The following is a 27,423-nucleotide window of genomic DNA, read 5'->3' as shown; positions in this document are numbered from 1 at the left end:
ATTCACAACTTATTACTGACATTGCTAGGAATGTTTATGTAGAATGCTTGCTTTATGAAATCAATGCAAGATCATATCGACACTTCTCTGTAGCTTTAGAATTGGTGGATTTCTTTTTTTTTTTTTCCCTCCTGGAACAGTTTTGTTAACTGAGATTGTACGGGAGTTCCTTTTGACAGTAATGGTATTTCTAGCTAAACCATAATATATTTCGAACTATAAGTTACACTAATTTCTATTGGAGATACAGTTAAATATAATGCTTTTTAAGTTTTTATTGTGTATAATTTATGGGATTGACTGTTTTTCCAAGGAAAAATGTCTTCTCTAGCAGATGCTGTTCGGTGTTTGCTGACTTCTTTCCTACCAGCCCTCCCTTCCGCTCCCCTCCCCTTCTCTGCTCTTCTTGAAGTTTCTAGACCTAACACTTAGCAGTTTTCAGTGAGATGTAGCTAATACTTAGGCATTCATCTGGCTCCTCAGCATTATGGTGGACCCCTGTACATGCTTCTGGAGCTATGTTGGATTAAACTCTGTCTGGTCTTTTTGTTTCCATTACTGTTTTTTAGTGAAAACATCTCTTTTTGGCATATTTAGTGGGCTCAAGTCAGCCATTTATGTGAAGGTAAGAAAATAAAAAAGACTACAAAGAATAATTGGGCTTTTGAGACCCTGGGTAGCAGGAATGTAGGAAGTATTTTTGTCCAAAAACTGGGGAAAATGACCAGTGTTTTTTTACCCGATAGTGCTGGAAACTGACCAGAAGGTGGTGCTTAGGAGTTAGAAATCAGTGCAGGCATCCTGTATTGGTTTTTAAAATTTACTTTCTCTTTGTGTATCTCATTCCAGCTCCCATCATCCCTTTTTTTTTTTTTTTTTTTTTTTGCCAGAACTAATAAGTTGAAGCCTGTGCTTGTATGCTATCTATGTTAGGAGCACATATTATGTTTGCTCTTTGCACTTTGATTTATTTGTATAGAACACGTTACATTCTGTATTGGTTGTATTTGTTTTGTTCCGCTATTATATAATGTCCTCCGGGTTGACAGGGGACAGCATCTGTATTTATTGTTATTAGCTGGACTTAGCACACTGTGCAGCACATAAATAGCACTTTGTAAAACCAAGTATTCAATAAATTATTGTGCTTTTATCCAAGCTATATATATATTATCCTCTCTTTGTTTCTTATACCCAGGTGCCAAATTATAAAACTTCTTGCCTCATGTAAAAATAATTCTGTATATTCTTTCATATCAAGTGTGAGGTATTCTTCTCTTTTTGATTGGTTGAGTCTGTACCCCTTAAGTTTGTAAGTATCTTGGTATCACTTGGTGCAAGTGGAGAGATGTCAGAGAGAGTCTCCACTCTTGATAAACTTAGACTCTAGTCAGACTAGACAGAATATAACCATGGTAAATGGTCACATATTCCTTTATGTTGCCAAAATTAATAGTTCGAAGGCATTTAAGGCAAGAACATGGCAATGATGTTGGAACAGTTAGGGAAGTCTTCAAGGTCCTGTGTTAGTGCCACCATGCTTAATTGATGAATGGGTAGAAATTCGATTCGCACAGAAGATGGGAGATTTGGTCTTCTGGACCCTGGGATTAAGGAACTTGTTGCGTAGAAGGGGGATGATATGTAGATTTGTATTTGCATCCCAGCTTTGATCTAAAGCAGGTAGTCCCTGAATTCGCAGGGAGGCGTGCTGGGGTCAGCCATTCCACCTCTCTTCTCACTGGAAGGGAGAAGAGAACCAGTTGGTATAGTATGTGCCAAAGGCCGCTGAGGGTGAGCGGTGGTGTGCTTGTCACCCAAAGCAGAAGCCAATATAAAGCAAACATGCTATTTAATTTTACTCACCATACTCCCTAATTTGTATTTTGTATGCTACAGAGAATTTCAGACTGAGTATCTTTTGTGTGATTGTAACATATTGTGGATGCATCGCTGGGTGAAGGAGAGAAACATCACTGTTCGGGACACGCGCTGTGTTTATCCGAAGTCTCTTCAGGCCCAGCCAGTCACGGGGGTGAGGCAAGAGTTGCTGACATGCGGTAAGGGAGAAGGGGAAGCAGAGGAAGGGTTCGTCATATTTTACTTGCTACTCTGTTTTTCTTGACAATCTGAAAATTCTCTGTTTACTGTGCTGGAATTGATTATAACCATTAATCTTCACGGATCTGATAATACATATTTAGTTTATGCGAACAGTTAAGTCAGCTGGATAAAAAATCATTTTTTTGATTGGTGTTTAAAAGGTTCTTGGGTTCTGAACAGCCTTTCTTTATGGAAAACAATTTCAGAGAATAGTGTAGAGCTTCAGATTTTCCATCAGTTGGCAAACCAGGAATTTGTTGATAGTTAAAAAAAATCTGAGAATGCAACCATTATTTGTTGGTACGAATGTGAAATAATAGAGACTTTTTGATACAGAGTTTGGCAGTATGTATCAGTGTTCTTAAAAATTTGATACAGTTTGATCCAGTAATTCTACACGAGGGTTTAATTCTTAGGAAATGATCAGCTTTGTATGTCAATATTTAAGTATAAGCATATCTTCAAGTCTCAAAAATAGGGGATTGGTTAAATGACTTGTGACACATCCATTTATAATATGCAGCTATTGAAAATCATGATTTTGAATAGTATCTGAAGACTCGAGGGAAATATGTTTATTAAATTGAAAAGAAAAAAAAACCACATAAACCAAAAACAGTCCTTAAAATGATCAAAGGAGATTCCAGTTTAGTCTTTGTATCTGGAAATAAGAGTTCTGTACTTTTTTACCTTTTCTGTTTATTATCATTGTTGTAGTTCCACAAGTGAAGTATGCTATTGGATGAAAATTAAGATTTGTGAAAAGAAACAGCATGTACATATATCAGATCATCATGATGTACACTTGAAATATCTTATAATTTTGAATGGGGGAGGGGAGAATACAAATAAATATTTTACAATTTTTCAGTTATACCTCAGTAAAGCTGGAAGAGAAAAGAAACTAAAGGAAGTAAACCAAACAAAGCCCATCTTGCATTCTTATCACTCAAAGGTAGCTGTTATCAAAGATAACTTAGTATATTTTCTTCATCTTTTTCCTGTGCTTTGACCAAAATGTCATCATACTCTAATGGTATTTTGTAACTTTTTAAAACCTGAGATAATGTAAACCCATTTTCTTATCATATAAAATAGATGCATACCAATTCATGATATAGATGTTGTTACCATGTCTCTTTAGGTTGTTAATAATTTCTTCATAAATAATTGCAAGGATTAATTTCCTTGCATGCACGTTTGCATATTGTGCTGTTCCTCCTTATTTTAAATAGACTGCTGCTAAAAACAGTAGACAGTGGGCTAAATATTCTAAAGGCCTTTAACGAGTCCATGGTGTTTGTATGTATTCTTGCATACGTATTTAGGATTCCTCCCTTTTGTTTGTATGACTGGAAAAAAAGAATATCAGCTTTTTAATAGTGATGGTAATATATGGGATTTTAAAAGATTTTTCTTTCCCTATTCTTTAAATGTTCTAAATTTTTTCAATGAGTATGCATTACTTATATAAACAGAAACCAGTGGTTTAATCAAAGGTAGTGCTGTCTGCTGAGGGTATTAAAATTATATATATACTTATCACCAGTTCCATTCTCCAGGTTTAAGTATCATTTTACAATCTGTTTTTTTTTTTTTTTAGTAATTGCTTAGATATCACCAAAAAGGAACAACTTTAAGTGTCAGAACTGATTATGAGATGGTTTCATTTCAATTTTACTAATTTTGTTTTCATCTAGGACTCATTTATCTCAGTAGGAGCCTTGTTGGTGCTAGCATTAAAATGTTGGTTACTGAGAAAAACTTGTTTCTCCATTTAAAAAATTTTTAATTAGAATTTCTATAACTTTTTTTAAGATTTTATTAGAGAGAGAGAGAGAGCGCGAGAGAGCACGTGCGCACGCACACATGAGCAGGGGGAGGGCAGAGGGAGAGGGAGAAGCCGGCTTCCCGCTGAGCAGGGAGCCCGATGCGGGGCTCGATCCCGGGACCCTGAGATCATGACCTGAGTCGAAGGCAGATGCTTAACTGAATGAGCCACCCAGGCTGCCCCTCTGTTAACTTTTAATTCGGGAGTGTGAATATATAGTATTGTATTTGTTTACTGAGTCTTCGTTTTATTGTCTGTAGACCCACCCCTTGAATTACCATCTTTCTACATGACTCCATCTCATCGTCAAGTTGTGTTTGAAGGAGACAGCCTTCCCTTCCAGTGTATGGCTTCATATATTGATCAGGACATGCAAGTGTTATGGTATCAGGATGGACGGATAGTTGAAACTGATGAATCACAAGGTATCTTTGTTGAAAAGAACATGATTCACAACTGCTCGTTGATTGCAAGGTAAACTGTGGATTTTATTTATTTCAGAATTGTCACGTTTAGTTAGAATTTAAATTAATAATTTTTCTTCTTGCATTTAAAAACGCAAACCTTTGGTTTTCCTTTTCCTGATTTTTACTTCTCCAGAAATTAAGGAGTTGCCTTTTCCATCCAGTTGTGATGAAAAAAAGCATAGGATTAAAGGGAAACACTGTTATACTTTTTGTTTAAAGTTTTAGGTGGGAAAATGTAAAGTTTTAATGCCAAACTTAATTTCTAACCATTTACTGCTGCTAAACTCAGATTTTCACTTTTAGCAATCACCTAAGTTTCACTATCTTTGTTAATGCTACATCTTAAGATACTTCCTTTCTCTACTGCACTGGTATAAAAAAATATAACACCTGTTCTGTTAATCCCTTGCCTGGTATGATCACCAAATCATTAATTCAAATGAACTTTATAAAGTGTAAAAAAAGAGAGTAAAAATGTATGTATTACCATCACTATATATTTTGTTTTGGTAAAATCTTAATCTATAGGCATTGAATTTCCTTTTTCTTCTCCCCCCGTCTCTCTGTTTCTGTGTGTCTCTTTCTGTCTCTCTTTCTTTTTTCCCTTCCTACCAGTTTCTTAAAGACAGAAGTCAACTTGAACATTTAATAATAGATTTGTAGTTTCCACACTCTGCCAGGGCGTCTTAGGGTAATATCACTGCAGATTCATAGAAGTGCCATTAAAAAAAAGTCTGTAGCTGTCTGTCTAGAAAATAAAGACCCTCTGAGTTGAGAATCATGTGTGGAAGTTTTTGGGGTAGAATATCCTATTTTATAATTTCTGTTTCCCTCCTGAGATTTGCTGTCTTGTTAATTAGAAGCATGTTTTCCTTTGTGTCTTCTAACATATTTATAGTAGATGCTTTTAAATCCTTGCCTGCTCTTTCCAACATCTGGGTCATCTTGGGAGCATCACCACTGACTACTTTGCTTCTGTATATATTTTATAGTTTCCTATTTAAAAAAAATATTGTTTATGTGTCTAGTAATGCTGGATTCTATCTTGGACAGTATGAATGATTCACTGTAGAGAAGCTGACAAAGCACAGCCTATGGGCCACATGTGGCCTGATGGACCTGCTAGCTAAGAATATTTTTTACATTTGTAAATGGTTACATTTCAAATAGCTATGTAAATAGCTATATACTATCTTCCAAGTTGCTTCTTGGCCAGAAAAGCCTAAAATAATTACTGTCTGGCCTTTATTTTTTTTATTTTTAAAGATTTTACTTATTTGACAGCGAGAGAGAGCACAAGCATGGGGAGCAGGAGAAACAGGCTCCCCGCTGAGCAGGGAGCCCGATGCGGGGCTCGATCCCAGGACCCTGGGATCATGACCTGAGCTGAAGGTAGACGCTTAACGAACTGAGCCACCCCGGCATCCCACTGTCTGGCCTTTAAAGAAAACCACTTTTTGCAAATCCCTGACTCTGGATTCTCTTCCCTTTGCTTGAAGTCAGCTGGTTTTTGTTCCCTTAAGCAGTTACTTGGCTAAACTGAAACTCCTCGTTGTCTTTTCTGTGATGGCAGCGGCTGAGATCCGCGTGGTGTCTACCCTATCTGTGGGAACCAGGGGCCAGTTAGAGATCTGTGTGATTTTATATGCAGAAGTTTGGGCTTCCAGCCATGTTCCTTTCTTCCTCTGTGATTTTTCAACAAGTAAGACTGAATTTCTGTTTGAGTAGGGCCTATCCTTGCACAAAAGCCATTGGAAACCATTTCCTGGGTCTTACTCCCCAGTGCTGATGCCTTCTTCCTAGGGTCAACTTCTCTCTGGTTTCTGCTTGTTTTGGATCACTGGCCATGTGTTTGTTTAAAGTTTTGTTTAAAGTTTAAAGTTGTCATTTTGTAGTTTGTGCAGAGCTTATAAATAATAGTGAACTGCACGGAGGGTAGTTTGGTAGAAGCTGGTCTGCTGTTACCAGAATCAAAGTTCCTTTATTAGGGCATAAGATTGTCAGAAACAGTTTATTAGGTCCCAGTGAGAGAACTCTTAATTGTTACTTTACTTGTATTGTGGTGATAATTTCATAAGCGTATATACATGGGTTAAAACTCATTAAGATGTGAGCTTTAAGCAGTTTTTATTATATGAATAGGTAATAATTGACACATGATACGACAATAAAGCTTTAAAAATATATAGAACCCTGGGGCACCTGGGTGGCTCAGTTGGTTAAGTTGTCTGACTCTTGATTTCAGCTCAGGTCATAATCTCAGTGTTGTGAGATGGAGCCGCTCATCAGACTCCATGCTGGGCGTGAAGCCTGCTTGAGACCCTCTCTCTCCCTCTCCCTCTGTCCCTTGCCCTCCCCCCTGACCCCTGATCGCGCTCATGCTCTCTCTCTCTCTAATTTAGAACTCTTTATATTTTGCAACTATAAAGTAACTAGATTAACTTTATAAATTTATTTCTGCAAGTCATACTTTGAATTCTTTATAGCAGTACAGAAAATTAAGGTTAGCATCCTTGCCTCATAGTTTTGTTGGGAGGGACACTTGACTCATATGAAAATCTTTTGTGTGAAGACTGAAGTCCTTTACCCAGAATTTGCCTCCGTATTAATAACGAAGTTACAGAAAAAGGAAGTATGGTATTGAATTGGTTAACCTGAGAGATAGCTGTTGATTCTTCATTGGTTTCTTTATGTCATCCACCCTTCATTAGTAAGAATCAGAGTTTGTAGTTTTCCTCAAAGATGAAATTGAAGCTGCCTCTTCCTCCTTAAATTTCTAAATACGCTGCCTTGAGGATTCCTGGAAATTGTATTCTGATCATTAGTTTTAGACATTGAATGTATTGCTGAAGGTCATCTTTAAAAACACGTTGGCAAAATATATTAGGACCTGAGCTCCCAGTGGGTGTGCTAAAGCCCCTGGGACATCAGTGAGTTCACTTAGAGAGCTGCTGTGGGGTATTTTAAGTTTTGGAAGAGGCATGGTAATACTTGACATTTTTTGGACACCACACAGCTACCAGCCCCAGGCAGTGATGATTTCATTCGATCGTGCTACTGATGCCATACTTGAGGGTGCTGAGTTCTTGGTGATCACTATGGTGCAGAGCAAATACTGTGTGAAAGTCATTGTGGAATGTGAAATAAGGGTCTCGCTGTCTGTTCTTTATCTGACATTAGATTAATTTTGGAGTGCTCAACAGACAAGCACAACCCATCAGGAAGTTGGGTTATTTAAGAATGAAATATTTATCTCAAATTGATGTGTGTTATTTTTTCAAATGGCTATGAAGTTATTAGGACATAGCTACACAGTTCTGGGATTTAGTAATTGGACCATCAGAGGTATTTCTTTTGGGTTCGGAGCTCTCTGAAACAGTTTTCTGGTCAGTGAAGGTGCTTTGAACCAAGAGAGTTTGGGAACCTCTGGATTAGAGAATGATTGCTTATTTTGGAATTTGGTTATTTAAATTTAATGTAAAATATTTTTGTGTCACCTTATCTTGAATATATTTATTACAGCGTTTTGGATTATTCACTGACTTAATTAACAAAGATGATAAACATTTTCTCTGATTCAGAGTAACAGTGCCTCAAAGTCTTTATTTGAACATATGATGTTGTGTAGCGATTAATGATTTAGGAGACTGGAAAAATGTGTCTTAACTTCAAGGCATAACTTTGTAAACTAATTAAAATGATATATCTTTTATGTCTAATTATCTCTTATTTTTCTATTTACATAAAAGCATAGCATGGTGGGTCATGTGGCAGGGAGAAAGGTTAATTGAAGGTTCTGACATTTGCTCTTTAATTAATAGGCTTTATATTAGAGAATTATGAGTTCGTCTTGAAAATTGAATATACTGACAGCTCTTTAGAAATATAGCTGTTTTATAAATGGAAGTGTTCCTTTACATGGAAAACTCCTTTCGGTAAAGCATCAATTGGTAATTTATTAAATCTTTTTAGAGACTTAATGAGTTCCTCTGCAAAATGTTTTTACCTTAAATATTTTAAATATTCTCTTCATAATATTAATCTCCTTCTTTCATGCTTGAATATTTCCCTCCAAATCATTGAAAAGGTAGACATAACTTGGAAACGTCTCCATTAGTTTTGCTGAAGAACGTGCTGTGACGTTTTCGCCTTTGCATTTGCTGTCCCCCTCCGGGCTGCGTCCTGTTCTCACTCTTTCTGGCAGAAATGTCAGGCATGACGTACCCTTGCACTTTGTTCATACTTCCAACATAGCTCTTACCAGAGCGTTTTTTTTTTTTTTTTAATTAACATGTAACGTATTATTTGTTTCAGAGGTACAAGTCTGTGATTCATCAGTCTTACACACTTCACAGCGCTCACCATAGCACATACCCTCCCCAATGTCCATCACCCAGCCACCCCATCCCTCCCACCCCACACCACTCCAGCAACCCTCAGTTTCCTGAGATTAAGAGTCTGTTATGGTTTGTCTCCCGCTCTGGTTTGATCTTGTTTCATTTTTCCCTCCCTTCCCCTATGATCCTCTGTCTTGTTTCTCAAATTCCTCACATCAGTGAGATCAGATGATAATTGTCTTTCTCTGATTGACTTATTTTGCTTAGCATAATACGCTCTAGTTCCATCCACGTCGTTGCAAGGGTCAAGATTTCATTTTTTTTTTTGATGGCTGTATAATAATCCATTGTATGTATATACCACATCTTCGTTATCCATTCATCTGTTGATGGACATCTGGGCTCTTCCCATAGTTTTTACCAGAGTGTTTTAAGTAGCTTTTCACCTGCTTGTCTTGACTTTCCACTGAAGTTCTTAAGTGGAGGGATTTTTTTTTTTTTTTTAAAGATTTTATTGATTTATTTGAGAGAGAGAGAGAGAGCATGAGAGCGGGTTGAGGGACAGAGGGAGAAGCAGACTCCTTACTGAGCAGGGAGCCCGATGTGGGACTCGCCCCCGGGACTCCAGCATCAAAACCTGAGCTGAAGGCAGCTGCTTAACCGACTGAGCCACCCAGGCGCCCAAGGGATAGTTTTTTAAATTCGTTTTTATATATAAGCAAGTGCTTTGCCCACACTGTGCATTCAGACATACTTAACTAAATGAATGATAGAAGCCTGAGTTGTCTCCCTTTTTTGTCTAACCATTTTTTCTCTCTTTTTAAAATCTTTCTCCATGCAGTGCCCTAACCATTTCTAATATTCAGGCTGGATCGACTGGAAATTGGGGCTGTCATGTCCAGACCAAACGCGGGAACAATACAAGAACGGTCGATATCGTGGTATTAGAAAGCTCTGCACAGTACTGTCCTCCCGAGAGGGTGGTAAACAATAAAGGGGATTTCAGGTCAGTGACATGGAGAGTGCTGGAAAAATGATTTGCCCATATCTGTTTTTATTCTTAAAGCGCATAATTGGTCTACTATCCTCAAGAAGAAAATTTGAGAAATATCTATGTTTTCACATATATATCCGTATATATCTAAGAACTGCCCTTCAGAACACTGATGTCAGAGTCATATATGAAGATTAAGAAGAAAAGGTGCCTGCACTTTATCTCAGACATGTTGATATAAAGTCTGTGCAGACAGAGTGTTTCATGTTTAACAGTTTGTTGTAAAAATTAAGAACCACTACTTTAGGGAAACGTTTTGGAAATTCTACTAAAATTGCAGAATTCAGAAAGGCTAATGGTATGTCCTGTTTTTTTTAAGGGCTCTTTTATGGATGACCTTTGGAAGGTTTTGTATTGCTAAGATACTTTTAACTATTGGCAGTTAAGTAGACATGATAATGAGGAGAAAGCCAAGTTCAGTATCCTCCCCAGTTTGGTCCTAAGCAAGAAGGACTTTGGGGGATGAAAGCTTTTGGATGGCCTGAAACTCTGGGAGCCACTGCTGTTGGACTCTATTAAGATAAGCAGAATGAGTGAGATACTACAGTTTTTTTAAAGAAAATTTAAAATTTGTGGGAGGTAACAGCTTTTGCCTTAGACTCTCCTTACTTTCAAGGTTGTTTAAAAAACGTCTTTTAAATATATTACGTATTTAATGTTTTTATGTTCAGGATTTTAATAATGACTTTATAGTTGATGTAAATGAAGGGAACTGTGTGGCTCTTTAAAGCAGCATAAGTTTATTGAATACCCAGTTTGTACTCCTGTGACTGGTACTCCTACTACCCAAGTTTTAAGGGTAAGAAAACCCTTTGGTATTAATCTTTTAAATCCAAAGTGAATGATTTCACTCATATATGGAATTTAAGAAACAAAACAGAGGATCATAGGGGAAGAGAGGACAAAATAAAACAAGACGAAATCAGAGAGGGAGACAGACCATAAAATACTCTTAATCGTAGGAAACAAACTGAGGGTTGCTGCAGGGGCGGGGGGTGGAGGGATGGGGTAACTGGGTGATGGGCATTAAGAAGGGCACATGATGTAATGAGCACTGGGTATTATATAAGACTGATGAATCACTGAACTCTCTCTGAAACCAATAATACATTATATGTTAGTAAATTGAATTTAAATAAATTTTAAAGAATAAATAAATAAAAATAAAAAATAAATCCAAGAACTAGCTCAGCTAGTTCTTAAATGCTTTTTTTAAAAACTGTCTTTTGTCCTTTAAAAAAAAAAATTCTCCCTGACGCAAGTATATGGAAGTTAGCATTTATTATTGCCAATGGATAAGTCCTTTATGTAGATTAACTGTTAATAGATAATATTTATACTGTATACCTAAAAAACAGGTAACATTTGTGAATTTTGTTATATTCTGCATCTTTTATTAAGTAATCATAATGTTTTCCATTTATGGTGGATTTTCTATTTTTGCTCATAATTTGACTATTTTACATTTTTTAAAAATAGAAGAATCTGATTATTTGACTGATTAATGAATTAGCTTTTAACACTCCTTAGTATATTATGCAGTTAAACTTTCACTGCATTAATAAGATTTAGCTTAGTGTTGCTTAATCTGTTTATGCAGATTTTGGTAATGAATTATATTTTGGTATGACTGCTATTCTAATTTATCAGTTCCTATGTTATCGGTCAACTGTAACTTTTATTAAATATATTCAGTTCATTCCCAGTTTTGGAGAAAGGGAGCTCAAATGACAAAGATTTCTCCCAACTGCTAGTGACAATCCATGCCCACAGATTTGTGTAGTCTCTTGCATAGAGGGTATGTACCTTCTCCCAGATAAATTCAGTTCTATACTGTGTTGCGGGTCTGCTAGACCGCCCCCACTTGCAGAAATTTGCTAGGAGGACTCATGGACCCAGCATGTAGTTGTAGTCACAGCTAAAATAGATTTTGGTTATATAGTAGATGGTAGCTGGATAACAAGGGGAAAGACATAGGTGCATTCTGGAGAGATCCAAGGGCAGGCTTCTTGGTATTCCTCCTCCAGCCACAAAAGGGCAGCAGCACTGTAGAGAAGTGGATACAGTGTTGCTCCCCAGGGAAGCCCTTTGGAGACTCAGTATCCAAAGTTCTTCTTGCTGGTCGAGTAGGCAGGCACCCTCTGTCTAGCATGTACCAAAATTTCAGACTCCCTACCAAAATTTCAGACTCCCAGGCACCCTCTGTCTAGCATGTACCAAAATTTCAGACTCCCGGGAAGAAAGCAAGTTTCAGCATAAACCGTACTGCTTCTCCAAACAGTCTAGGCATGGTGAACAACCCTTACTGGTTAACTGTTCATGGGAATACTCCAAGTCCCAAATTCCTAGGTGCCACTGAAGGGGCCCCCCAGGGTGGCAGTCAGGCCTTGCTAAGGATAGCAGTCCTGCACCTGCTGTAGTGAATTGTCGGCACATCTGGGAACACTGCTTCTGTGCCATCTCTTGAACTGTTTTTCTTTTCTTTTCTTTTCTTTTCTTTTCTTTTACTGGATATAAGACCATTTTGCTGTGTTTATAGGAACATTTAGAACATTTTAAGAAAATGTCTTACGGTATTAAAATAAATGTGGCTGATAGTTTAAAACAGCTTAGTCCATGCTAACCTTTTAATTTTTTTTTAAACTCTTTGTTCTGCAAGGAATCCGTTTCTTCCTGATTTTTATCCATGATTATCCGTGACCTGTCCTAAGCCTGAATGTTTCTCCGCTGTGATTTGCGTCCGTGTTGGTTTTCACATCCTGTTTTGTCTTCATCTGTCTAGATGGCCCAGAACGTTAGCAGGCATTACTGCGTACCTTCAGTGCGCTCGGAATACCCACGGCAGTGGGATCTATCCTGGAAACCCACAGGATGAGAGGAAGGCTTGGCGCAGATGCGATAGAGGGGGCTTCTGGGCGGATGATGATTATTCTCGCTGCCAGTATGCAAACGATGTCACTAGGGTGCTTTATATGTTTAATCAGGTAACTGCAAAGTCTTACCTTTTGCTGAGGTTGTTAATGTATTTTAGTTGAAATACCAGGTGTGTATGTGTGTTTTAAATACTAGTAAAGCATAAGGATTTGGTGTTTACATTCAGTCCGTCTGTATTCGGGATCAAGCCTCGTCACCGCCCCCGGCATTCAGGGTCCTCCCTGGTGTCTGTTTTCCTTTCCAATCGCTGCCTTTGTTTGAACATCTTTATCATCTGTAGCCACTGTTCCAAATCCCAACCCTCCTTCAAATCCATCTGAGAAGCCACCTCTTGGGCTTCTTTTATAATCTCTTTGTCCCCAATGACCCCTTGTCCTACTTGTACCCTTCAGATGCCTTTTCTTGTCTCCGCTCTTACGCCTCTCTTTTTAACCTGACCAGATTAGAAGCAGTTGAAAGATGGTTTTCTGTGTTACGCATTTTCTTACGCTCCTTGGTACCTGTTACACCCTTTGTGGAATGGTTGGTGCCAAGTTGTGTTTAAGTCAATAAATAAGCAAATGTAGACCATTACTGGCAGTGCATGGCAGTAGAGATAAATGCTTCTTCCTCCCATGCGTGGGGCTCCAGGGGAGTTATTGATCCCTCCCAGTCGGAATACTCAGGAAAGGCTTTACTAGCAATTGGCATTGAGTATGTGTAGAATTTGGATAAGTAGAGAGGGAGAGATGGTGCAGCATTTTTACCAGATGTATTTTGATGTATTACTGTATTTCAAAGTTGAAAAAAAAATTCCTTCAGGTTAGTTACCATTATAATTCTGCTTTCCTCAGGTTTGAGAAAGCGTTTTAAGAAGGTCCTGGTGATAAATGATAAAAGAGTTTGAATTCGCTGCCATGTTTTGAAAAGATAAAATATCAAAATTCGTTGTTCATTTTTGCCTTTTTAATATAGATGCCTCTCAATCTTACCAATGCTGTGGCCACAGCCCGACAGTTACTGGCTTACACTGTGGAAGCCGCCAACTTTTCTGACAAGATGGATGTTATATTTGTGGCTGAAATGATAGAAAAATTTGGAAGATTTACCAAAGAGGAGAAGTCCAAAGAGGTATTTTTCTGGTTCACCTTTGTAGCATATAGCATGTCAACATATGGTCATGTGGTAGAGCTGAATCTCTATTTTTAAAGCCTCTTTATGTTTGCTGTATTTCAACTAAATGCCCTTTCTAATTTCCAAAACTGTTGAGGAGAAATTTATGCTCCATTTAGTATAGTCATCTGCTGTTGGAGGGAATAGAGGTGGACAATCAGTTCTTGGAAATTAAGGTATCATGATAGAGCAAAGCCAGCCTGTGTCCATACTGTGGGTTGGCTGTAGCTACCTCTCGGGCATTCTGGGATTTCTCTTCCCCACACAGCCATGTGTTCATCCTTCTCTCTCTCTCGCTCTCACTCTCTCGCTCTTTTGTCCAGTTTTATTGAGAAATAAATATTTATCACTGTATAAGTTTAACAGCATGACGGTTTGATGTACAAATATTGTGAAATGATCACCACAATAAGTTAGGCTCACATCCATCTTCCCACATAGATAAAATAAAAAAAAAAAAAGGGAAAACAAATTTCTTTGTGTGATGGGGGCTCTTAGGACTTACTGTAACAACTTTCCCATATACCACACAACAGTGTTCGCTGGGTCGCCATTTGTGCTTTATGTCCCTAGTACTTACCCTGTGATTGGAAATTTGCACCTTTTGGCCACCATCTTCCTCTTTCCCCTCCCCCCACCCTCTGCCCCTGGTAACCACAAGTCTGTTGTCATTCTGTGAGGTTTCTTTTTGCCCACATGTAAGTGAGATCAGATGTATTTGTCTTTCTCTGTCTGATTTACTTCACTTAGCATAATGCCTTCAGGGTCCCTCCATGTTGGAACAAATGATAGGATTTCCTCATTTTTTTATGGCTGAATAATATTCCTTTGTGTGTGTGTGTGTTTGCATGCGTGCGTGTGTGCGTGCGTGCATGTATATATCACAGTTTCTTTCCTTTCATCCATTGATGGATACTTAGGTTGTGCCCATGTCTTGGCTATTATAAATAATGCTGCTGCATGGGGATGCAGATATGTTTTCAAGTTAGGGTTTTTGTTTCCTTTGCATATATTTCCAGAAGTGGAATTTCAGGATCAAGTGGTAGTTCTATTTTTAATTTTTTTAGGGTCCTCCATATTGTTTTGCATAGTGGCTATACAAATTTAGATTTCTACCAAGTGCACAAAGGTTCCCCTTCATATTTTTACCAGTATTTTCTTGTCTTTTCAGTGATGGCCATTCTACCGAGTGTGAGGTAGTGCCTCATTGTGCTTTTAATTTGTATTTCCCGGATGACTAGTGATATTGAAGACCTTTTCATGTACCTATTGCCCTTTCAGGTCCTTTGCCCATTTTTAAATTGTGTTTTTTTTGGCTATTGAGTTATATAAGCTCTTCATATATTTTGCATATTAACCCCTTACCAGATAAATGGTTTGCACTATCTTTTCTCCATTGAGTATTCTTGGCTCCCTTGTCAAATATTATCTTCTGCTACCTTTGAGTTCGGTTTGCTCTTCTCTTTCTAGATCCTTGAGGCATAGAGTTAGGTTATTTGGGATCTTTCTTGCTTTTTTTTTTTCTTTTTAAAGATTTTATTTATTTATTTGACAGAGAGAGAGACAGTGAGAGAGGGAACACAAGCAGGGGGAGTGGGAGAGGAGAAGCAGACTCCCCGCTGAGCAGGGAGCCCGATGCGGGGCTTGATCCCAGGACCCCAGGATCATGACCTGAGCCGAAGGCAGATGCTTAACGACTGAGCCACCCAGGCGCCCCTCTTTCTTGCTTCTTAATATAGGTGTTTATTGTGGTGAACTTTGCTTTTAGAACTGCTTTGGCTGCATCTCACAAGTTTTGGTATGTTGTATTTCCATTTTTGTGTCAAGAACCTTTTTTTAAGGTTTTATTTTTAAGTAATCTGTGCTAAGTATGGGGCTTGAACTTACAACCCAGAGATCAAGAGTCACATGCTCTACCAACTGAGCCAGCCAACCACACGATCCTCAGGAGCCCTTTTTAATTTCCTTTAATTTCATCTTTGATCTGTTGGTTATTGAGTAGAGTGTTGTTTAATTTCCATGTGTTTGTGAGTGAATTTTCTAGTTTCCCTCTTGCTACTGATTTCTAGTTTCATGTCATTGTGGGCAGAAAAGATGATCTCAGTCTTCTTGAATTTGTTAAGACTTGTTTTGTGGCCTCACCTATAGTCCATTCTAGGAAATGTTCTGTGTGTGCTTGAGAAGAATGTGTATTCTGCTATTTTTGGGTAGAATGCTCTGTGTACATCTGTTAGGCCCAATTCTTCTGTAGTGTTATTTGGATCTTCTGTAGTGTTATTGATTCTCTGGATGATCTATCCATTGCTGAGAGTGGGGTATCAAAGATGGCAACTACTATTGTGTTACTGTTTGTCTCTCCTTGTAGTTCTGTTTTTGCTAGGTGTATTTACATGTTCCAGTGTTGGATTTACAGTTGTTAATCTTCTTGTTACGTTGATCTCTTTATCATTGTATAATGATTTTTTTTATACCACTTTTAAAGTCCATTTTGTCCAGTACAAATATAGCTACCCTCTTTGTTTTGTTTGGTTGTGGTTACCATTTGCTTGAAAGGTCTTTTTCCATCCTTTTCACTCTCGGTCTACTCTGTCTTTAGGGCAAAAGTAAGTCTGTATGCAGCATATTGCTGGATCTTGTTTTTTATTTTTTTGTTTTTGTATTTGGTTTTTGGGGTTTTTTTTATTTTTTGTTTTTATCTTTTGAGCTAGTCTGTGTCTTTTAATTGAAGAATTTAATTTTCTTATATTTAAAGTAATTATTGATAGTCCTTACTAAGGACTTACTGTTGTCATTTCGTTAGTTGTATTCTGATTGTTTTGTAGATCCATTATTCTATGATCTTATCCTTTTTTGTTTTTTTGATGTCTTTTGGTATCAGTATGTTTTGACTTTCTTGTTTTCTTTTGTGTAATTACTACAAGATTTTTCTGTGTGGTTGCCATGAGGCTTACATAAAAGATCTTAAAACTTAGAACACGCATTTTAAACTGATAAAAACTTTAGTAGAGTTTGTAAGCTTTACACTTTTCCTTCTCCTCTTCTTCATGTTTTAGGTTACTGCTGTTATTTTTTATACAATGTAAAAAACATGTAGGGGTGCCTGGCTGGCTCAGTCTGCAGAGCATGTGACTCTTGATCTTGGGTCATGAGTTGGAGCCCTTTGTGTGGCATAGAGTTTACATAAAAAAAATTTTTTTAAATACCATGTTAATTGTAATTATGGTTTTTTAAGTACGTTCTTAACTTTTTTTTTTAAGATTTTATTTATTTGACAGAGAGACAGCGAGAGAGGGAACACAAGCAGGGGGAGTGGGAGAGGGAGAAGCAGGCTTCCTGCAGAGGAGAGAGCCCAACGTGGGGCTCGCTCCCAGGACCCTGGGATCATGACCTGAGCCAAAGGCAGACACTGAACGACTGAGCCACCCAGGCACCCCTACACTTTTAACTTTGAAACTAGAGTTTTAAGCAAATTATACACCACTATGTCATATTACAGAATATAAAATGCCTATATATTTACCATTACCAGTGAGATTTACACTGCCTTTTTAAGTTTTTGTTATGTTAGTGCTCTTTTACTTCTATTCAAAGAACACCCTTTAGCATTTCTTGTAAGGCGGATCTGGTGGTAATGAACTCACTCAGCTTTTGTTGGTTTGGGAAGGTCTTAATCCATTCTTTGTTTCTGAAGGACAGGTTTTCTGGATGTAGAATTCCTGGTTGACAGTTATTTTCTTTCAGTATTTTGAACATGTCGTCTTCTCTCCTTGACAGAAATGTTTCTTTTGAGAAATCCGAGAGTCTTACGGGGTTTCCCTTGTATGTAACTTCCCTCTTTTCTCTTACTGCTCTTAAATTATTTGTCTTTGACTTTTTAATTATAATGTTTCTCAGCGTAGCCCTTTTCAGGTTCAACCTTTTTGGGGTCTTTTGGACCTCACCGACCTGGATGTCCATTTCTCTTCCTAGGTTTGGAAAGTTTTCAGCCATTATTTCTTTAAATATATTTTCTTTTAACTTTCTTTTCTCCTTTTGGAATTCCCATAATGTGACTATTTTGCTTTGTTTTGTTTTATTTTGTTTTCCCATTGTGTCCCATAACTCCTGTAGGCTTTTTTTCATTCTGTTTCATTCCCTTTTTTGCTCCTATGATTCTGTAATTTCCAATGTCCTATCCTCTCTAGTTGTTGATTCTTTTTTCTGCATGGTCGAGTCTACTTTTGAAACTGTTGAATTCTTCAGTTATTATATTTTTCAACTCCAGGATTTGTTTGTTTTTGAATGGCCACTGTTTCCTTGTCCGATTTACTGTTTTGTTCATGCACTGTTTCCCCCATTTTGTGTAGTTGTCTCTGTTTTCTTGGAGCTCACTAAACTTCCTTAACAGGATCATTCTACATTCTTTGTCTAACACGTCATGGGTCCTCCATTATTTTAGAGTTAGTTATTGGAACTTTATTAGTTTCCTTTGGTGGTGTCCTCGTTACGTGACTTTTCACGATCCTTGATTCCTTGCGTTGGTGTCTATGCATTTAAGTAATGGGGCTCCTCTTCTAGTCTTCACAGGTTAGTTTTTTCACCAGTCAGCTCTGTTTGGGTTTCTGGGTGTGTCTGCTGGGCATGTCCTTGGGCAGGTGGGACCTGCTGGTATCATCTGCTTCTGGGCGAGGGAACTGTTAGAGCTCTGAGGATGGGGATGGGGGCTTTTTCCCCTGGCTGAGAACTGCGGGCTTTGTTCTCTGCCCCAGTGAGGCTGTGGGATGGGCTTTGCATTTGCCTGAATTCTCTGGTCAGGCTTACTAGATACGGTCAGGACTGGAGACCATATTCAGGAGTAGATGGGGCCATGGGTTAGCAGCACAGCCATCCTTAATGTGAGCTTTAGTCACCCAGATCTTGTATTGAATGTCTTCATTTCTTTTGTAATGTCCTGGAAAATGAAACCACTTTTTAGGAACCTTTTTGAAATTCCAATGATTATAATATGCAAGTTAGGAAAATTTAGTGACTTTGGAAAATGAGTATATTTTAACAGGGCCGTGTTCTTAAAACTATGATATCCTTTGGGTGAAAACATTGACAACTACCATCTTAAGAATGAATGAGCAGAAAACAATGTTTTGAGTCAGTTTTTAGATACAGATTAATGTGTTCTTAAACTGTAAGTTTCATGCTACCTGAGAACTTGATAGGTAACTGTTTCATATGTGATAGAGTCACTTACGCAAAAATGGATTTTAGAGATAGATAAAATCTAGATGTCATGAACAGACACCCAAAGAAAATTAAATGATTTCCCTGAGTTTCTATATGGCGAGGTTAGGGTGGGGCTGAACACAGAACCCAGGAGTCCTGTGTGTGTGATCCAGAGGCTTCCTGCTGTATCATCTCTCACTTTTTGGTAGTGTTGCCCTGTCGTGGAATTCTGGAAGAACTCCACGTACAGCTGTGGGGAAAATACTGGAGTGAACAAAGTCTCATATAGTTCTTTATGTGGGACATCTCAGATTCATTAGTAATGTTAAAAGGTAAATACTATGCCTTGTTTTTCCAAATCATTTAAACTAAGGAACCTTTTTTTTTTTTTTTTGGTAGACTGTCTATTAATATCTTGCATTTTGGTGATAAGTTTGGGGATTTGGAGCTACATCCCAGTGTTACTAAAGGAAGGAAAGTAGTTACATGTCTTTACATGGGACTCAGGTCAACGGGGCCACTTGATAATGAGATAGCATTTCAGTGTTGCTATCTGAACTTCAGACCACAGTTTTCTCAAGAACGGTCTTGGTACTTGCTTGTCTCTCTGGGCCACAGCCTGCTTCCGGTGGTAAATTTTCCCAGCAGTGGGAGAAGCTGTCTGGATTCCGGCTCTGTGGTAGTACTGCGCTCCATTATTCATTATAATCACAGGTTAGCTGCCCCATGATTAGACGTTATGCATGGAAGTGGGATGGTTTGAGTCACTAGAATGTGGACACTGAAAAATAGTTTGCCGTCATATAATGCCAATTTGTTCCCATGCTGCTCTGTTTGGATGTGAAGGAGCTTTGTGTGCCTCCCAGCTAGTGAAGAGCAGTGTGATGCCCAGAAAGTGTACATTTCACCATGTTTACCACTGTGTGCAGTGGGTGGGCTGCTACTTTGGCATGTGCTCAGGTAGAAGCATCTTGTTGAGAACTGGAGGTAGATACAGTTTCATGAATTACTTATTAACCTTGGGCGCTTTATTCTTAAAACGGGGATGATATTTGCCCTCCTTAACATTCTTATCTCAGAAGCTAAGAAGGAGGTCCTTTAAAAAAAAAAAATCACCAGAGTGCTTTAATTATCTAACTAAAAATTAGTGTGGTGGAGGTTGCTGTCACTTTCACTGATGTCATAGCAGGTAAAGTTTGAATTAACTTTGGAGACAAATGATGGCAAATTATTAAGCATAAATAGAAGAAACAGAGGAAAAATTTCAGGTTTGCATAATTGAAGTATAAATGTAATATTATTACCTGTGGTGCAGTGGCAGCCATCCTATCAGATTCTTCAGGAAGTGAAAGTGTACGCCATTTATTAGAATAGTAAAAAGAAATCATGAGGTTTAAGGGCTTCATTTTATGTTAATTACTGTGAAATTATTCTAAGGTATCCCAAAATGTGTACGGCTTAGTTGGACAAATAATTAAATTGATTTTTTGCATTATGTCCAAAAAGTTTCTCTGCTATGAATAATTCATACACACGATATTGTGAGGCAGTTGCTTTTTAACCTGTGATTAAGTTCAGGCAGCAAGCACATACCGGTGCTCTGCAGTCTTAGGGTGGGTGCCGAAAGCTCTACAGCTACCAGGTCTAAATGGTGTATTTAGTGGGGTCTTTTAAAAACAGCTGAAGGTTGTCTGTCAGGCAATTTAAGTGTCTGCACCATATTTACTGTGGTGATTTCTCTTAGGATAACAATATATATGCATTTCAGAAGATTGAGAATGGATCTGAAGATCAGATTGGGCTATGCATCGTAGTGCTCTCGTTGTAAATCTCTGAGCATTTGGCACATTTTTATGTACAAGTGTAAAGTTCACATACTTAATCTTAAAACATAATCACTTCCGTATGAACAGTTATGTTTTGTTTTGTTTTTCAGTAGCGCTAGTGTTTTTTTTCTTGATTTTGTCAGACTTCTCTGTATTGTTAAGCTGGTCTGAGATCCTGGGCCTGGCTTTGTTACCCTTTCTAAAACATTGTTTCTGAAACTTGAGTGTGTATCCAAATCCCCTGGAAGATTTTGTTAAATGGATTGGTGGGCCTGCATCCTGAGTTTCTGATTCGGTGTGTCTGCCCGGAGGTCTGAGAATTGGATTTAGACTGAGATTCGAGGTGGCATGACTTTGCACCAGCTTTGAGAACCACTGTAGTAACTTCCCTTTCTATCCCTGTCCTGCTTCTTTTTAGAAAAAGTAATCTTTGGGCTTAACTTCCTAAGAACTTTTAGGAAACTTTTTTTTTTTTTAAGATTATGTTTATTTATTTGAAAGAGTGCGAGAGAGGGAGAGAAAGCACAGACGGAGTGGGAGAAGTAGACTCCCCACCGAGCAGGGAGCCCGATACAGAACTTGATCCCAGCACCCCGAGATCACGGTCTGAGCTGAAGGCAGACATCAACTGAATGAACCGTGCAGGTGCCCCAGAAACCTTTTTTTATTGGAAAATTCCAAAAGGGTAGGAGAAATTCCAAAGGGTAATGATATTAATGATCATTAATATCTACGTCTTACCTTTCACCAGACTTGAAATCTTGTTTCATCTGTCCATTTACTTCCTTTGTCCCCGTTCCGTCCACTCTCTCTCTCTCTTTTTTTCTTTTTCTCTTTTTCTTCCTTTCTTTCTTGTTTTCCTTTTTCATTTCAGGAACATTTAATAGCAAATTCTAGAAGACCTATTTCATCCATAATTTTTCTGAAATATCAGGAACTTTAAAATAGAACCATGATACATGTCATTCAAATGAGCTCTGAGTCCTTAATACCATCAAATATTTAGTCCTTGTTCAATTTTCCTTGATTATGGTTTTTAAAAATGTGCATCTTGATTCACATAATTTTGCAGTTGGTTATATGGGATTTTCTAGACAGATGTCACCAGCGAATAACAGTTTATCTGTTCCTATTTAAATTGTATTCTTTTTTTTTTTAATTTTTCTTTTTTCTGGTATACGTTAGTGAGAACCTCTAGAACAATGCTGTAATGTTGGTGATAAGAAGTCTTAAATGGCAACAGTCGAATGTATCCTTATTAAGTGTGATATTTGTTTGCTTCTGTCAAGTGCCTAGGGGAGATACCAAGGTAAGGGGTTCGCTTTGAAATTAGTTCTCACCTTGAGGTTTTTTAGACCTCAGAAATAATGTGATGTCTGACCTTAGTCCTGTGTGAAGATCAGCTGTGTTTACAAATTGTCCGGGAAGAGATTTTTCACCTCTCACCTTGTGAAACTGTCTTGACCTTGGCACATTTGCTTGCTGGTTCGCCCTGACCCTGGAGGTGTCCCCTTTTTATTATCAGCTTAGTGCAGCGATCTCCTCTTGGGCCTGCATCGGTAGGATCCGGGCCCTGCCTGGAAGGCAGATCACTGGTCGTAGCCGTCAGAGTTCAGCCTCAGGGCTCCTTGGATTCCTGTTGCTCTTTTGCTCTTGGCCTCTGGAATAGTCTTTATGTTCTGACTGGTCAGTGGCGCAGGTTTTCCTCTCACTTGTTTTCGCTCAGCATTTTTCACGTGTTAGCAGGAGAATCATCCCGAGTACCTAGTTCTCCATCCTCCCAGAGAGGGAGATGCACATGTGTCTTTCATCAGAAAACACAAACTGTGCTTCCCTTGGGAGAATTAGAGGACTCTCCCGAGTTCAGTTCTTCCATTCACTGTGAAGGTCTGGCTGCGGGTGCAGGGGGCCGCCCCCCAAGTTCCACCTCATATGTCCCGAGAACTTGTCAGGAAAGTGGCTTTGTTGACCTGGAAGAGATGTTCGTCTATCCTTCCTTCCCTCCCTCCCTCCCTCCCTCCCTCCCTCCTTCCTTCCTTCCTTCCTTCCTTCCTTCCTTCCTTCCCTCCCTCCCTCCCTGCCTTCCATTCCCTTCCATTCCCTTTCTTCCTTTCCTCCTTCCTTCCTGGTTTATTTATTTATTTGAGACAGAGAGCATGAGCAGGAGGCGCAGAGGGAGAGCGAGAGAGAATCTCAGGCAGACTCCCTGCTGAGTGCAGAGCCCTGCGTGGGGCTCGATCCCACGACCCTGAGATCATAACCTGAGCTGAAACCAAGAGTCAGTCCTTTAACCGACTGAGCCACCCAGACTCCCCGAAATATTCTCCTTTCTCTTGATAATTACGGTGTTGTCTTCATCGCTTTGACTAGAAACACACCATCTTCCTCGGGTCCTAGAAGCTCTGCACTGATGCATATTTTTACCTATGTCTCTTTTTTCTTGTAAGTCTGTATTTCCCACTCTTTGTTTTCTTAATTAAAAAGAATAATCCTTTTTATTTTGCTAAGCTACTTTAAATCCTTTTTGTGAGGAAATGGGCCATAAATGTGACATTTATTCCACACAGCATTATTCTCCATCTCCCCCCCGCCCCATCTGTTTCCCTGGATCCCCCATGGTTCTCATCGTCGCGTTCCTCATTACCTTCTTTGCTCCTCGACCACAATAAAATCAGATCTTTAATCTTTGCCACAGGCCCTGGTGATTATCACAGTGAGACTCTCACTGAATATTGACTGCTTAACTAAGCGAGCCGAGAAGCCTGCGGTGGGATCCTGAGGCACTCAGGACACTGAAGCTAGTGAAGAGGGACATAAATACACTTTTAAAACTTGGCTTCACAGTGGGGCAAGTCCTTCATCAGAAGTAAGCAGGCAGTAACATACTTAGAGATAGGTATGCTCTCAGTATTATATGTAATTTGTATCTAGGAGAAAATCATGAGGATCGCCTGAACTTAACAATAATACCAGCGGCTGCTATTATTATTATTATTATTGTTTATTACTATTTTTATGTAGTCGAGTTTGGACTGCACATCATTCCTGCACAACCCATCACCACCTTACCCGTCCCCAAGCAACTGCCCAGTTCCACACATGAGTCTGTAATTCTTGCTTTTCTGGTTATTAGATTTAAGGGGGCGAGGGGAGTGGGTACCCCCTGCTGCTTAGCTGGAAAATGCAAACTGGGGAGGGGCCTAGATCCCTTGGCTTTTCTCAAAAATGGCATGAATTTCTTCAGGAGGATATTTGTCTTTAGTTTTGTTTTCTTTATTTACTATGGAATGAAACCTTCTGGGAAATTCTCTTAGGGTTCCTGGTCTCATTTTACAAACGAGCAAACAAACTGAGGCTTGGAGAGTCTCAATAATTGACTCATAGACATTTAGCTGGCAGGTGACAGAGTCGAAGACTTAACCCAGGAGTATTTAAAGCACAAAATTATTCTGTCTTCAGGGTTATACTCTACTTCTCCATTAAAATTATATACCAAGTTTAGTTTATGTATTGTGTGTTTCATATGCTAGCATTTCAGAAATTCATGAAATTTACAGATGATGTGGAGCTCGGTCTGATCAGAGTTCTAAAATAAACATATATATTGAGAACATGAAATATTCTTACAACAAATGACACTTAATACTTTCTTTGTTACTCATGTGGCATTTTCATTTCTTTACCCTTTTATCTTTGATAAAATTGCATTCCCACATGTTTTTATTTGAGCCTCAACCATTTAGTGTGACAGGTGGGAGAGCAGGTGCATGATTCCTCCTGGCCCTTTGTGGCTGGAGTGGCCTTCGGGAAATGAGGTCAAGGAGAAGCACAATGCTTTTTAACGCTCCTTGCAGTTGCCAAACTATCTTTGTGTGTCCGATCGTAGGAATACTTTTTTAATCCAATGTAATTTTTCATGCGCTGTTATCCTTTCTGTGTCCTTTTTTGCCACTGTGACAGATTCAGAACTGCTTCCGTAACCAAGCTATGGAAGTATACAGCATTTTGTGATTACCTGCTCTAGGGAATATTTTGGCAACAAATCCCTTTCCTAAGTTCTTAGCCATTTGGAATGAAATAATGAGAAAGATAGCTGGTTCTGTGTGAAAGCAATCACTCTTGGCTAGCTATGTACCCTCTTAGAGAGATTTCTTTTCTTTACAGTTATTAACACATGTTAAAGTGCATTACTGGCCTTACCTAGTGGGCCATAGCCGTGGCTCTTTGATCAGGTAATAATTATAGTTTTTCAGTAGAAATGACGTATCTGTCAGGTCTCATGTTGGATCTTTATAAAGTCCACACGTTTAAAAGTAAAAGCATGAGACAAGTGGAGTTGTAATCGTTAACTTATAAATTTATAAGTTGCTAATTTATAAATACCTTATATATTTATTTCTCTAGTACTTTAGAATCTGGATATTCTTATATATTATCTTTTAGGTGTTTGCAGCCAATGGGAATTTCTTTGGTAGCCACAGAGTATATTTTAACCGCATCATCTCTTTTACTTATTTATTTTTGCATAAAAATTTGAATTAGTTTTTCATGACTTCTTTTCCCCCTTCTGCTTGCTTGTTTGTCTCCTGTGTATATGGCCAATAATTGAAGAAGCTCATGCAGTCAGAGTATCACAATGTTTCACAAGGCTCCTTGGAGCAAGAAATTTTTCTTAGGTTCTCCCACAGCAAATACACATGGGTGATAGAAATCACTGGTGTGACAGCCCATTTCTTTCCACAGTAGAGGTGTTTTACTCCTGCACAATTGCCCACCCAGTGTAGGTATGACCTATGTAACAGGATTTAAGCGGTACAGTACATCAGCCCGGGATAAGTGTTAAATCGTTTTAAAATCTATATCCCTCCTCACATGCAAGATACTCCCCAAAACTCCAGTTATTTTCATCCTGTTACTGCTTCCAGGTCAGGCTTGAGCCCCAGGATCCCATTATCAAAATCAGGTCCAAGTGTGTATTTGGCTCCTTGAATGAGGTTCCTTGTGTCGAGTACTTCTCAGTCTGAAGACCTGTGAACTAAGGAGACAAGTTACGTGCCTTGCACTCACCAAACACACAGTTGTGAGACAGAGTGTCTTCCTCTCTAAAGAGGGGGAGTGGGAGTCACACGGTAGTACCCGGTCCGTTTGAGATTCTGAAGTTCACCTGAAATCACCAGTCCCTTGAGTAAGCCTCGAATTAATTCTCCACAATTCTTGGCCCCACCCTTGGGCTGCTTTTTTCTTTTAAATTCTGAGTGAGCTTTTTTCTGTACAAGTGGCCCATGGTTTTAACTGAAAAGAGTATCAGCCTGTTCCTTGGCAAGAGTTGTTTCAGGGTTCAGAATCCCCTTTACATTTTGTGCTCTCCCTGTCCCTTATACTTCAATCTGGTAAAATTGCTTTAAAGATTTTTTTTGAACTAACAATAGGTAATAATAGACCCTTAGCCAGCTTTTTCCAGCTAACTCTGAATTCCTGTTAAGCGTTGGCAGGTATTATTCTAGTTGCTGGATAAATGGCTGATGGACATACTCAGCAATTGGCCATATTGAGAACCGCTGCCTTTCTTTATAACTCTACAAATGAGGGCTGCTTCTTCTTCCTCTTCTTTTTTTTTTAAGATTTTATTTATTTATTTATTTGACAGAGAGAGACACAGCGAGAGAGGGAACACAAGCAGGGGGAGGGGGAGAGGGAGAAGACTACTCCCCGCTGAGCAGGGAACCCGATGCGGGACTCGATCCCAGGACCCTGGGATCACGACCTGAGCCGAAGGCAGACGCTTAACCGGCTGAGCCACCCAGGCACCCCAAAGGGTTCTGTTAGAATGAAATTCACCCCCATACCTGTTTGTTAGGAATATGTAGAATATATACTAGGATGCTAGTACTCCATGAGTTGTATAAAATGGATAGGCTCTGGATTGCATTGAGGTTGATTACAGGTCTTTCTAGTTCTCAGTTGATCCTGTTAATGTGTTGGGTTTGGGGGAAATGCCCTTTGAGAATGTCTGAGTCTATTAAAATAGGGTGTTTGGATTAAATCCTAATACTCTTCATCATATATCACTCTGGTAGGTTTGTTCACTGCAGTTACCCCAACCTAGTCACTTACAAAAATATGTGTTTACTTGCTTGTTTTGTATTTTCCTCAAAGATTATAAGCCCCCAGATAGATCTTGTATGTTTCTCTTACTGTTGTATCTCCGTTGCTCTGGACAGTGTCTGGCTTACCTTGGTCCTCAATAACTAGTCAGTGAGTGAACGGAACTGTGTAGCTATTGGCTTCTATACCAGGAGTTTTACTACTGAATAAGGGTATAAATATAAGTAAGACATTGTGTTGTCTCTGCCCTCGAGATGTTTACATTGTAAATAAAATAAGGAAAGAATCGTGATATACTATGTTAGGGGCATTAAGAAGTCTGTGAAGTATTTTTAATTGAATGAGGTGGCAGCACTTTAGAGAGTAGAGAAAGGCAGTTTTGCCGGATGCATTGATCCTTTTTCTATATGAACTCAGA

At 38.8% G+C, this 27,423-nt stretch overlaps 1 protein-coding gene across 2 annotated transcripts in view; it reads left to right on the top strand.

Moving 5' to 3' along the window:
* Positions 1 to 27,423, top strand: part of ADGRA3 (adhesion G protein-coupled receptor A3) — a 122,254-nt gene that overhangs the window by 58,716 nt on the left and 36,115 nt on the right. For both annotated transcript variants that reach the window (XM_027600189.2, XM_027600190.2), the window contains 5 exons: positions 1,900 to 2,060; positions 4,195 to 4,408; positions 9,580 to 9,744; positions 12,575 to 12,776; positions 13,681 to 13,836. In XM_027600189.2, the coding sequence (XP_027455990.2) occupies positions 1,900 to 2,060; positions 4,195 to 4,408; positions 9,580 to 9,744; positions 12,575 to 12,776; positions 13,681 to 13,836 (898 nt within the window). The remainder of the gene's footprint in view (positions 1 to 1,899; positions 2,061 to 4,194; positions 4,409 to 9,579; positions 9,745 to 12,574; positions 12,777 to 13,680; positions 13,837 to 27,423) is intronic.

Source organism: Zalophus californianus, chromosome 2 (genome assembly GCF_009762305.2).
Source record: "Zalophus californianus isolate mZalCal1 chromosome 2, mZalCal1.pri.v2, whole genome shotgun sequence".
Classification (NCBI taxonomy): domain Eukaryota; kingdom Metazoa; phylum Chordata; class Mammalia; order Carnivora; family Otariidae; genus Zalophus; species Zalophus californianus.
The sequence above is the reverse complement of the archived record's forward strand: the minus strand, read 5'-3'. Positions and strand labels throughout refer to the sequence as shown.